This window comes from Trypanosoma melophagium (assembly GCF_022059095.1).
Source record: "Trypanosoma melophagium isolate St. Kilda chromosome Unknown ctg3segment0, whole genome shotgun sequence".
NCBI classification, from domain to species: Eukaryota; Euglenozoa; class Kinetoplastea; order Trypanosomatida; family Trypanosomatidae; genus Trypanosoma; species Trypanosoma melophagium.
In genome coordinates, this window is record NW_027125162.1 from 819,439 (window position 1) to 832,479 (window position 13,041).

At 41.4% G+C, this 13,041-nt stretch overlaps 4 protein-coding genes across 4 annotated transcripts; all 4 read left to right on the top strand.

Annotated features, from left to right (window-relative positions):
* Positions 1 to 1,397: 1,397 nt before the first annotated feature.
* LSM04_005946 (Kinesin motor domain) lies at positions 1,398 to 7,115 on the top strand (the record flags this gene model as incomplete). The annotated part of the gene is made up of 1 exon (XM_067337292.1): positions 1,398 to 7,115. The coding sequence occupies one exon, from the start codon at positions 1,398 to 1,400 to the stop codon at positions 7,113 to 7,115; it is 5,718 nt and encodes a 1,905-aa protein (XP_067189845.1).
* A 512-nt stretch (positions 7,116 to 7,627) lies between these two features.
* On the top strand, positions 7,628 to 8,599 carry LSM04_001662 (Lactate/malate dehydrogenase; the record flags this gene model as incomplete). Its single annotated transcript, XM_067337293.1, has 1 exon — positions 7,628 to 8,599. The coding sequence occupies one exon, from the start codon at positions 7,628 to 7,630 to the stop codon at positions 8,597 to 8,599; it is 972 nt and encodes a 323-aa protein (XP_067189633.1).
* A 688-nt stretch (positions 8,600 to 9,287) lies between these two features.
* On the top strand, positions 9,288 to 10,469 carry LSM04_008551 (Methyltransferase type 11; the record flags this gene model as incomplete). Its single annotated transcript, XM_067337294.1, has 1 exon — positions 9,288 to 10,469. One exon carries the CDS (start codon positions 9,288 to 9,290, stop codon positions 10,467 to 10,469), a length of 1,182 nt encoding a protein of 393 aa, XP_067189965.1.
* Positions 10,470 to 10,975: 506 nt separating this feature from the next.
* On the top strand, positions 10,976 to 12,640 carry LSM04_003445 (Ankyrin repeat-containing domain; the record flags this gene model as incomplete). Its single annotated transcript, XM_067337295.1, has 1 exon — positions 10,976 to 12,640. One exon carries the CDS (start codon positions 10,976 to 10,978, stop codon positions 12,638 to 12,640), a length of 1,665 nt encoding a protein of 554 aa, XP_067189721.1.
* Positions 12,641 to 13,041: the final 401 nt, after the last annotated feature.

Sequence of the window (13,041 nt, forward strand, 5' to 3'; positions counted from 1 at the left end):
TGAAGAACTCCTCGTTCACACTTTTACCCTATATATATATATATATATATATATATGGTTAGACTTATGCATAGAGTGAGAGGGAGAATAATGGAGTAGCAACTATGCTATTAATAATAATAATAATAATAATAATGAGGTTGTTAGAACGTAGACATTTGTTAAAGGACAGAAAGAGTTGAGAATTATTTAAGGAGAAGGAAAAAGATGAACAAAAAAACTTAGAGGTTACGTTAGGGTTATTGAAGTAATATATATAGGTACGGAAAGGGATAATATTTTCTAGAATGAGTGATTGTATTCCTTTCTTTTTCATACTTTCTTTCTTCTTTTATTTCCCTTTTTTTTCGTTTGTTTTCTCCGCTCTTTATCTCTCTCTCGTTCTCATATATATATATATATACATGTACATTTGTGTATTCTATAGTATTTGGGCTGTTCTCTGAAAAAGGACTTTTGTATTTCTTTTTTCTTTTTTTGTTGCTCATGCCAAACTCTCTGTTTATTTACTCGTGAATACTAAATGAATGAGTGAAAAATAAATAAGAAATGTGATGAGATGACATTAGCTTGTCTGCCTAGAGACACTTTTCCCAGTTCTTCATTTTTTGTTTCTTGTTTAGGATCTCTGATTTCATGCTTTCAACTATTTTTCCTTTCTTTTTCTTTTTTGTTTTCATTTAGCTGCTATCGCTGATATTTATTAATTTGTTTTCCTTTTTTCCGTTTCGATTCTTCCTTTTTCTCTTCCGAACTCACTACGGCGCTGTTGGCACGTTTGTGTCTCTTTCCCGGCAAAGAGCAAACAGTAATATCACTCAGACTTTATAGTATAGAATTTCTCTGTGTTTGTATATATATATATATATGGTGTGATTATTTACTATTAAACTGTTATTATTACTTTATTATTATTAGTGTTTTATAATACTTTTTCTTTTCTTTTTTCGTTTTTTCATTGTGTCTAGCTGTAATTAAAAAAAAATCTGCAGATAAAGTTTGAGTCCATCTTAGAAGATATTGCTGCAGTCCCAACCCTACACAGATAGTATCTTATTATTGTTTTTTTTTTCTACTTTAGTTGTTAATATTATTTTTATATTGCGTTGGCGTGTGGATACGGGGACTAAGAGTTATATTTTTAAAAAAAGAACTAAACGAAAAGGGAAAATAGGTTAAAACAAAGTAGACCAATTTATTTAAAGAGAAAAGACAAGAGAAAATAATATTATTAACAACAACAAAAACAAGAAAATCGAACCTAAATAATAAGCTAATAGCGTGTAACGTAATATTTACACACACACACAAAAAAAAAAGAAGAATTAAGAAAAAGACAAAACAACGCTGTGGGACTAATAAAAGAAGGAGAAATAAAGAAAGGCAAGATCACCCAAATGACGTCTAACACTAGCACGCCGAAAATATCAATATCACCACGGCCCTCGCAGACCACGACGACGGCCACCAAAGTATACGTACGCATTCGTCCATTCCACCCACACGAAATAGAGCAAATGGAAAATAAAGAAAACGGAGAGGGAGAAATTCCCCGTACAGTGCGAATAGGCGCTGATGGCTCACAAATAACAATTCTCGATCCATCAAAAAACTTCGCCGCACGGCAGACATACGCCTTTGAACGTTGTTTCGATGCCACAACCGTCGATGGCGAACAGCTGGCGGTTTATAATCACATTGGTGTTCCCGTGCTACGTAATGTGATTGATGGATATAATGGGTGTATCTTCGCCTATGGACAAACCGGTAGTGGAAAGACATATACAATGATTGGACCACACACAGTAGTAGTAGTAGTAGCAGCGGCAGCTGTGCAGCGAAGGAATGCCGATAAAACATTCTCGTGTGTAGAAATACAGAAAAATGGAGTGAGGGAGGATAAGGTGCTTCCTGCTACACCGACGGTATGTGATGATTCTGTAAAATTTGCCGCAAGTTACGGTGGAGGTGTTGTGAATGTTGTAGAATCTGGAGAACATGCAACAATGGGTAATGAAGGTATTATTCCACGCCTGGCACGTGATATTTTTTATTCTCTTCGTCTTAAACATAAACAAAATAGCACGCATTCTTTTCGTGTAGAAATGGAGTATTATGAAATTTATAATGAGAAAATTTTTGATCTTATTGGGGGAAATCATTCCACCGAACTACGATTACGTCATCAATCTACTCCAGGTGCCTACGTAGAAGGACTTGTACGAAAACAAGTAACCGAAGAAAAAGAATTATTACAATGGATTAGACGAGGAACGGCAGATCGTCATACAGCTTGTACAAAAATGAATGATCGTAGTAGTCGTAGTCATGCCATTGTATGTCTTCATATTGTACAAGTAAATCTTGATGAGAGTGGTAATAGTGTACGTGTTAGTAGTAAATTAAATTTGGTCGATCTTGCAGGTTCTGAACGTACAGGAGCTAGTGGTGTGGAAGGAAAACAATTTAAAGAAGCCACAAAAATTAATTTATCCCTCACAGTATTAGGTCGTGTTATAGATGCACTTGCTGATATTTCCTCTGGTAAAGCTGGTGTATTTTGCCCATACCGTGATTCTAACCTCACCTGGTTGTTAATGGATTCCTTAGGTGGTAATAGTAAAACTTCTATGGTGGCTACGATATCCCCAAGTGCACCACACTATGATGAGATGTGTCAAACACTGCGATACGCCTCACGTGCGAAACAAATTGTGACGAAGGCTGTTATTAATGAAGATCCACAAGTACGACAAATTAAAATGTTAACTTTAGAAGTTGCACGACTTCAACAACTTTTACGTGAACAACCACAATATGATTGTACCACGGAAGAAGTGGAAGAACTTCAAAATCGGGTTCTACGATTGGAACAGGAAATTTCGGATCGTAATGACACCATTAATGATTTACAAAAGAAATTAGAAGGAAAGAGTGATGTATTGGTGCAACAACTTGAAGAAGAAAATTTTCAATTACAGCAAGAAGTGAAAAATTTAAATCGTACAAAAACAATGGTGGTAAAATTACAAGGTGAGTTAAAGTCTCATACCGATACCATTGCAAAGTTAAGTGAACAATTAATGACGTTAAAGAAGGAAAAGGAAGAATTCCTCGCCTCACGCTCCGTTGTTGTCCCAGCAGGAGCAGCAGTCATAAATGGAGGTGAGAAAAGGAATACTTTATCGCATCTTCACTTAAGTCTAAAAACACTGGATGGATTAAAACGACTTGGTATTTCTACTATGAACACAGACTACGCACAACTTTTGGAGTCTGTAACCCTCTGTGCATCTGCGGCCACAGAAAAATATGAGATGATGTCGGAAAAAAATACCACAATGATTGAGACCCACAGCCGAGCTCTACGGGAGATTCTTATTAAACTTGAAAACAAAGAGAGATCTGTACTGGCCACAATAGGAGAAAAACTTATTGCAGCTCATACAAAGGCGTGTATGAAGGAAAATACAGCTGTAAAGGAAGAAAATAAATCACGAGCAGCAACAGATACCTCTGCACGGGATACCCTAATTGTAAATTATACAGAAAAGATTAGACGTAAAGAGAAGGAACTTGCTAATATCTCCGCACTTCTTAAATCTCAAAAAGAACAAGTACGTATTCAAAGGGAGCAATCAGCGAAATTGGAGGAGGAAATAACGCAATTGAAAGGACAACTAGAAGATTTAACAGATAAACTTCGTCGCTCTAAAGAACGATGTGAACAGCACGTGAAGGAGAGACAAGTTTTGTCCGACAATGAAACTGGACTAAAAGAGAAAATTGAAGCTACTCAATCAGAGTTGTCATCTGTAGAAGAAAAGATGGAACTGTTACTACAGTCTCAAAATAATACTATTTCTGCAACTATTAACTTAATAGCAGAAGCTCTTGAAGAACAGTCTCATATTTCTGCAGAAGAAGCGGAGGAGCGTCAGAGACTAAAACTCCAAAGTAGTAAGGTAATTCAAAAATATCAAGAAGACACCATTCAAGAAGAAATGAAAACTCTGCGAGAAATGTGCGCTACCTCCATCAAGGAAGCTGAAGAAAGAGTTCAAATGGTTGAAGAAAAAAACAACTCATTAGAACAACGCTTTGAGCAGGCTAAACAAGAACAAATAGATTTCTGTATATTAACAACGATGGTATACAACGACCAATCTGATATTCTACTTCAATGGATACAGAAAAAGCATCAATTGGTAGAGGGTTCATATATCGAGTACATTGAAGATCTTCACGAAAAACAATTATCTCTCTCGAAAGAAATTGAAACTACCAAACAAAATACAGATGAAGAGATACAATATTTAAAAAATAAATATGAAAGGACATTAACGTCGCTTACCGATAGCCTTAAAGCAGAAAAGGAAGAATATAACAGTAAACTAGAACATATCAAATCACTCCATCAACAGGATTTACAAGGACAATACGCTCAACACTGTGATGGGGTAAAAGAAATGCACCAATATATTCTTGGATTTGTCACATCCATGGAACATCAACTGTATAATACCTTAGAAACGAGTAAAAGTAAAGAAGAATATCTGCTTCACCAAATACAGAAGGAATATGATCGAAACATCCAGTACATGCAAAACCAGTTAGAAGATTACACCAAAAAGACAAATACTCTAGAATATGAACTAAATGAAGTACAGAGGAACCACCTTGAAGAAAAGCGTTTGCTTCATGAACATCAAGAAATGACTACTGCCCAACTACAGGACAATCTGCAACAAACTCGGGATCGAGCATCTGCAGAGCTGCAACAACTCCAAGAGATTATGAAGAATGACTTAGAAAGGTTGGAGGAAACTATTGTAGTAATTAAAGCAGAGAGGGATTCTGCATTAAAAATATCATCAGAGAAGGGAGAAATAATATTAAGTACTGAAGATCTATTAGAAAAACAGAATACTCTCTACACTACACAACTTGACTCGCTGAAAAACACCCTTACTGAGGCTTTGGAGAGTCTGCGTGCTGACCACACGAAGCTTGTGGAGGATACAAAGCAGCATGTCGCCGAGACAGAGCGTTTCCACGAGGCGAAGCTGCGTGACGTGCAGCAGGAACACACGGTTGCATGTGATGTGCTGGAGAGGAAGTTGGAGGTGGCCAAATCCGTGCTTTCACAGCAACGTGTAGAGGCCCAACAGGAGTTGGAATCTCTTCGTGCTGCAAATGCTTCCCAATTGCTGCACCTGGTTGAGATGAGCAGTGTGCTCATCGGCGAGTACTCAGGGGAACGGCAGACCCTCATGGGAGAAGAAGAGGCGGCACGAGTGGAGCTTGTGGCAGGGTGGCGGGACGCGGTAGCGGGATCTGCCCACTGCAGCAACACGGAACGCCTGCTGCTTGATGCGCACATGTCCTTTGCGATGCACTGTGCTGCAGAGCACGCTTCTCGGGTGGAGGCGGCTCATGCAGCGCTGCTGGAGACAGAGAAGGCGCTCGAATCAATGCACCGGGAGCGGCTTTCGGCGTGTCTTAGCGCCGAGAAGCAGGAGCGCGAGGTGCTTGTGACCTGTCAAGAGAACGACCGGCACTCCTTGCGCTGCACTATGCAACAAGAACTGCGTACACTCTCACTTCAGCAGTGGTATGACCGCGTCATGGATAGTAAAGTGGGGCTTATGAAGGAGCACATGGGTACTGTGACAGAGACCCTTACTGAGGCTTTGGAGAGTCTGCGTGCTGACCACACGAAGCTTGTGGAGGATACAAAGCAGCATGTCGCCGAGACAGAGCGTTTCCACGAGGCGAAGCTGCGTGACGTGCAGCAGGAACACACGGTTGCATGTGATGTGCTGGAGAGGAAGTTGGAGGTGGCCAAATCCGTGCTTTCACAGCAACGTGTAGAGGCCCAACAGGAGTTGGAATCTCTTCGTGCTGCAAATGCTTCCCAATTGCTGCACCTGGTTGAGATGAGCAGTGTGCTCATCGGCGAGTACTCAGGGGAACGGCAGACCCTCATGGGAGAAGAAGAGGCGGCACGAGTGGAGCTTGTGGCAGGGTGGCGGGACGCGGTAGCGGGATCTGCCCACTGCAGCAACACGGAACGCCTGCTGCTTGATGCGCACATGTCCTTTGCGATGCACTGTGTTGCAGAGCACGCTTCTCGGGTGGAGGCGGCTCATGCAGCGCTGCTGGAGACAGAGAAGGCGCTCGAATCAATGCACCGGGAGCGGCTTGCGATGTGTGTTACAACAGAGGAACAAGAACGAGGTGTGCTTGTCACTTCTCAGGAAGAAGAGTGGCAGGGTCTTGTAGCATCTTTCATGGATTCCTATTTTCTTGTTGCAGAAAGCACTGCTGTGGCAAAAGAGGTATTCACGGCGACAGAAGCCGTTCTTTTTGACACTGATGCGGTTACCGAAGCCAATGCGGTATGTAAGCAACCTGTTTTTTCTGCAGCAAATTCCGTAGTGGTGTTGTCACTCCTGGAACAGTACAAACAGCATTATTTCGAGGAGTTTGTGGCGTATCTTGTCGCCGTGCATGGTGTGCGGCAAATGCTTGCCGTGGATGACACGACGTCTGCACTGAGGGATGAATACGAGGTAACTGTCACTGCACTTGAGGAACACCACCACCAGGAGCTGCTCACACTGCAGAAGGAGAATACGGAGCTGCGCACAAACGTGATGCATCTCCGTCAGGACCTTGAGCTCATGACAAACCTTGACCAGCTTGAGAAGGAGGAGGAGAAGGAGAAGGAGAAGGACACGGCTCTGATCAGACAGCACTCCAAGCACGCACCCACAGACAGCCGCCGCTCAAATTGGAGCAGTGCGAACGACGACCCTTCCATCTCTCGGCAGAGGCACCCCGGCTCGACGTTCAGCGGGTACATCTCCTCCTTCTTCCAGCGCCAGTCCTCCCAAAGCGACCGTGTGGGAGTTTCCACCCCACCACCACTGAGAACACCGCAAACTATATCACCGCGTCCGGCAGCGGTGAGTCCCACACGGCCGCCACTGGCACCGGGCTCCCTGTCGAGGGCGAACCAGTTGATGCCGTCAACCAAGAAGAGGACCCTACGGAAGGATAGTTCCAGCAGCACGGAGAATCTTCAGATGTCATCATTCTACGACCAGTGAAAGAGAACGAGTAGCGTATTAGAGGAGGAGGATGAGGTGGAGGGAAACGGGGGGAAAGGTGCCGTGACGTAGCAGAGAAAGGGGCAAGCACGGTGAAGGAAAGTAGTGCTAGTAGAATAAAAAAATAAGAAATTGTTTTTCGACTGCTCTGCAGTATGATATATTCCTACCCTCATCCTATCTTTTTCTTTTTTACATTGTACATATCACAAGAGTTAATCCCAGCGTGGGTGTGTTCATTTGTTTGCACTCATTTGTACAGTTAGACTAGAATTACATAATTTTTTTTTTTTGCTGGGGAAGACCCCAGCCCGCATTTTTCTCTGTAATATTAAGAATTATATACATTTCTAGTGGCAATAAAAATATGTACACTGTAGTAACTTGGTCATGGACCCCACCCCTCTTTCCTGAGTGACACACCTCTTTCTTCTCCCTTTTTTCCTGAGAAGATCTACCTTGAAGAATTACTTTCAACTACAAAAAAAGCCATCTCTAAAGACACTATAAAAATGGTGAACGTTGCTGTTATTGGCGCCGCTGGTGGTATTGGCCAGTCCCTTTCCCTCCTGCTTCTACGGGAGCTGCCGTACGGGAGCACACTCTCGTTGTACGACGTGGTGGGAGCCCCTGGTGTGGCTGCTGACCTGTCTCACGTGGACCGTGCCGGCGTCACAGTGAAGCACGCCAGTGGAAAGCTCCCTCCCGTGCCGCGAGACCCCGCACTTACCGAGCTCGCTCGTGGTGTTGATGTCTTCATCATTGTGGCTGGTGTGCCGCGCAAACCAGGCATGACACGTGACGATCTGTTCAACACGAACGCTGGTATCATTATGGACATTGTTTTGACATGTGGATCAGCATCACCTGATGCTTGCTTCTGTGTCGTCACGAACCCTGTGAACAGCACCGTGCCTATTGCGGCGCAAGCACTGAAGAAGCTTGGTATCTACAACAAGAATAAGCTATTTGGCGTGAGCCTTCTCGATGGACTTCGGGCCACACGTTTCATCAACAACGCTCGTCACCCACTCGCCGTGCCCTATGTGCCTGTTGTGGGTGGTCACAGCGATGTGTCTATTGTGCCGCTTTTCTCGCAGCTCCCTGGTCCGCTCCCGGACGCGTCAACCCTTAAGAAGATCTGCAAGCGCGTGCAGGTGGCAGGAACAGAGGTGGTGAAGGCCAAGGCTGGCCGCGGCAGTGCAACGCTGTCGATGGCGGAGGCGGGCTCCCGCTTTGCCATGTTTGTCGTGAAGGCAATCACCGGACAGGATTCACCTATGGTGTACGCCTTCGTTGACACAGATGGCCAGCACGAGTGCCCGTTCCTCGCGATGCCTGTGGTGCTCGGGAAGAACGGTATCGAGAAGCGCCTGCCCATCGGCCCCATTACCTCCACCGAGCAGCGCATGCTCGACGAAGCTGTTGCTGTGGTGAAGAAGAACATTGAGAAGGGGGAGGCCTTTGCGCGCTCGAAGCTGTGAGCTTCTCACGTCGTAACCCGTCCTATCCTGTGCCCTTCTTGCACTTCTTATCACTCCATGTATTTGGAGTGTGTTATAGGGAGACATTAATGGAATGTGAGGTAATTAATGAACAAAAGAAAAATAATAGGATAACTGGTGCACCAGTCTAAGAAGGGAAAAGTAGAAATAGGGAGAAACGAGTGCCTATAAAGCGAATTCGTAAGAACTACTATTACTGTTTTCAAAGCTTTAGCCGGGGGGAAATGGGGAATCCGTAATATTAGCAATATGCAAAAGAAAAAAGAACTTTGGAGGGAGGTACTATTACTTTTCACACCTTCGGGTGTGTAATGTGGGCTAGCTCATATATGAATTTATTTTTCTTTTTTTTCTGAAGGAGAGATTTTCTTTTTTTATCATCTTTGAAACCCCCAAAAAAAGTAGTTTCTGTTATGTAGTTTTTTTCTGATTTGTTTGATATCTTGAGCGCTTTTTTTCCATGTGTGTTTTTTTTTAGGAAAGGAGCGGTTTATGCGTGATTGATCGTTGCGTTAGAAAGAAGTTGGGCTTTTTTTTTCTCTCCTTCATGTTTGGTTTTTCTTCTTTTTGAATTACTTAATTTGTGAAATATGTTTCTTTTTTTACTTTTTGTTTTTGAAGCATTTAATCAGGTGTAGTTTTTTTTTTTTTTTTTTTTTTTGTGACCATGCCTTCTCCAGTTGTTCTAACGCGTTCTACACCGGCACGTGGTCTTACTATTAAGATGTTTGATCGTCAACTAAAGGGGATTCAACGGTGTCTTGTTGATGCACCATCGTGTGATCTTCATAAACTGTGTGCAGAACAGATGTTAGATCGTCGGGCCTTTGTAAAACGTGATACTCCTGTGGTTTTAGAGGTTGGTGCTCATACTGGTTGGTTTTTTCGTCATATGCTGGAGAAAAAAGAAATGTTCGGTCTTAAACAGTATATACAAACTGATGTTTGTGAGGAGCGTTTGAATCGTAATTATGAGGAGATTAAACATCTTATTCCACCTGATGTGGAGTTTGTTCAAATTTGTTGTGACGAAGAGGAACCTAATCCTTTTGGTATTCCTGAAAGAACTGTGGATATGGTAGTTTCGTGTTTATCTATGCATTGGGTAAATGATCTTGAAACTGCTATGGTAAATATTCGTAAGATACTTAAAAAAGATGGTTTTATGTTACACTCTATGTTTGGTGGTAATACATTATATGAATTACGTGGTTGTTTTTCAATGGCGCAGACAGAAGTACTCGGTGGGGTATCACCTCATATTTCTCCTATGATTGATGGGGCCGGCCTTTCTACCCTTGTATTACAAGCTGGATTTAATCTTCCTAGTATAGATATAGATCGTCACTTACTTTTATATCAAACACCTTTTCATTTAATGGAACATTTATCGACTATGGGAGAGAGTGCATGTCATTTAATGCGACGTCCTCTTAATCGTGATGTTTTACTAGCTGCTTGTGCTGCTTATGATGTGATGTACAAAAAAAATGAATTAATTCCTGCAACTTTTGAAGTTTTTCATACCATTGCATGGAGTCCAAGTCCAACACAATCAAAGCCACTAGAACGTGGAAGTGGTATGGTACCTTTATCCAGCTGGAATTCTAAGAATAAGCAGCGATTACAGGATGTTCTAGATGAATTCGCCCAGAACCCTGATGATGAAACACTCCAAGCCAAGGCAGAGGATTTATTCCAGAAACTCCGTGAGGAGAGTGCGGCACTCCTTGAGCAGAAGGGATTAGATGTACGTGGACTTGATGGAAACCGTGATGAGGAGGCACGGGAGTTAGAAAAGCGCAAGCCAGATCCACCATTTCAACAGAGTAAGGGAAAACATGAATAAGCAGTGTGTAATATATATATATATATATATATATATATATATATATATATGGGGGATTGGGAAAAAAAAACGTGAAGTGGGATATAAGGGTGATAGGGGAGGGTGGGAAGGGAGAGGATTATTATCAAAAGATCACAAAATGACGAAGAAGGAAGAGGAGGAAATTGAAAAGAAAGCGAAGGGAAAATTTACTATTAGTAGTTCCTTTTTTTTTGTTATTTTAGATAATGATATTCTTTATGTGTAGCTATGTATGGGTATACTATTTTTTTTTTTTCCTTCCTTTTGCATAACTGAAGTAGTTGTGGATACTTTTTCCTGATACTATGGAAGCTATTCTGTGCAACACAAAAAATTGGAAATATTTTTAAAAAAAAGAGATATGCTATCATGATTTTATTTCTTTTCTTTTTTCTCTTCATGTTGTGTATCAAAAAAAAGAAAAGGGTAAATAAATAACTAAAGTGAAATTTGATTCCTAACACCAAGAAAACCTTTTTTTTTCAATGAAAAAGGGGGGCAGTAAAACGGCAGCAGGAGAAGCTGTAAGTAAGTCAGAATCAGCACTTGTTATGCGGTTTTGGAACTGTTTAAAGAAAAGCGATGTCGAGGGACTAGAAGAAATTCTCTTACGACGTGTGGAAGACCCAGAAACGGGTGCTGTAAGACTAGAAGTCAATCATAGTGTCGCACATAAACTTGTTAATAGCCCAAATGCGAAAAAGATACTCCCACTCTCCTTTGCGGTAAGTCAGGGTATGGATGAGCAGGGATTACATCTTCTTCTTCGCGCTGGTGCTAACGTGAATGCCAAGGATGGTGCCGCAGAACAGGCAACAGCCCTACACACGGCATGTTGGGGAGAAGATGATATTGCGGCTGCACTCTTACTTCGATGTGGGGCGAATCCTCTTATAACAGACGCCGAGGGTCGAACGGCTTTACATGTGCTCGCCTCACTGAATGCGGCTGTTCTCTTTTCATATCTTCTTGAGACTGCCACGACAGAAGAGGTGGAACAAAAAGGAGTTCTCTATTTGGAAGGACATCCTCCTATGGTTGTATCAGCTAATGAATTACTTGGTCAAAAAGACAACGCCGGATTTACAGTACTGCATACAGCTTTATCAGATATCAGTAGTGGTTCGGATCGTGTTGTTTCAGAATTACTAGATTATTTGGAAGTAATGGCACAAAAAAATCCAGATAAAGTAAAAAGTTTGGTTAATATTTTAACAGAATCGGGTAGCAGCGCTTTACATATTTTATTATCCTCACCAAATAGTGATGAAAATATCGTAATACGAACATTAGAACGTCTCTTAAATCTTGGTGCAAGTCCCATAATAATTGATGTATGGGGTTACACTCCTCTCGCTGTTGCTATTATGACACACTCAGGTACGGCAGTGTCAAAGATTTTACGAATGCTTTTGGTACAAATTACCAAAGAGGAAAACCTGATAAGACAACTAGAGAAAACATTTTTACAACGAGATAGTAAAAAAGAATATGCACTTATTCATCATGCAATAGCACGACGAAACATTGAAGCTGTAAAGGTTATGGTGAATTTTATTAAATCTCTAGATGAAAAAAGTGGATCACAATTCATTAAAGGATGGATTGGTAATGTAGTCGAGGAAGATGATATGAGTGTAACTGAAATGGTTGCTGATGGCATGAATGATGAAATCGCAGATATATTGATTACTGCTCATGCTATTGATGAAGAAACCTATAACCGCTTTAAAAAAGAACGAAAAGAAAAAGAAGAAAAAGAACAGAATCAAAAGACTAAAAAAACAAAGTCAACTATGAATGAAAGTAAAAACTCGGATGACAATAATAATGAAGAAGAAGGGGAGGAGGAGGATGATAGTAGTAACAGAAACAATAAAGTTTCTGGAAAGAATACTGGTGATTTCTCAGGTTTTGGTTCTGCAACAATGACATCGGGATCACGTGTTCAACAAGCACGCAAAGCCAGAGCACATGCGGCTGCTCAACGAAGGAACTCCAGAGAAACAAGGGGTGGAGCTGAGGGTGCGCAGTTTCACTTTAATAGGAATGGAATACCTCTCTGGACGAAGATCGCAATTGTGTTTTTGATATTTTTAATGATAATGAGGGGACTTAGTGTGACAAGTGGAGATAGGAGGGCAGTTTAATAAATGAGCAATTACATCGACATAAACGCTTTCCCCCCGGTCATACTTGTTGCTGTTGCTATTAGAAAGACGTTCGAATAAGTAGCTCTTATGAGCTGTAACAATATATATATATATATATATATATATTTCCTTTCGGTATTTCTTTGCATCTGATTGGCAACGAAAAATGTTCCATGGGCGATGTTTTTTTTTTTCGTTTTTCCTTGATGTTTCTATTATCATTATTCTTGGATAAATTTCATTTTACGTTATGCACATTGTGTCTTGTTTTGTGTTTCATTCTTGTTGTTGTTGTTTTTTTCGTTTTGCTTTTCATGTTCGAGAGCTTTGGAAGCGGAATGGTGTATTCTTATGGATTTCTGGTCTCAAAAAGAATAAGTAAATGAGAAGCATAATAT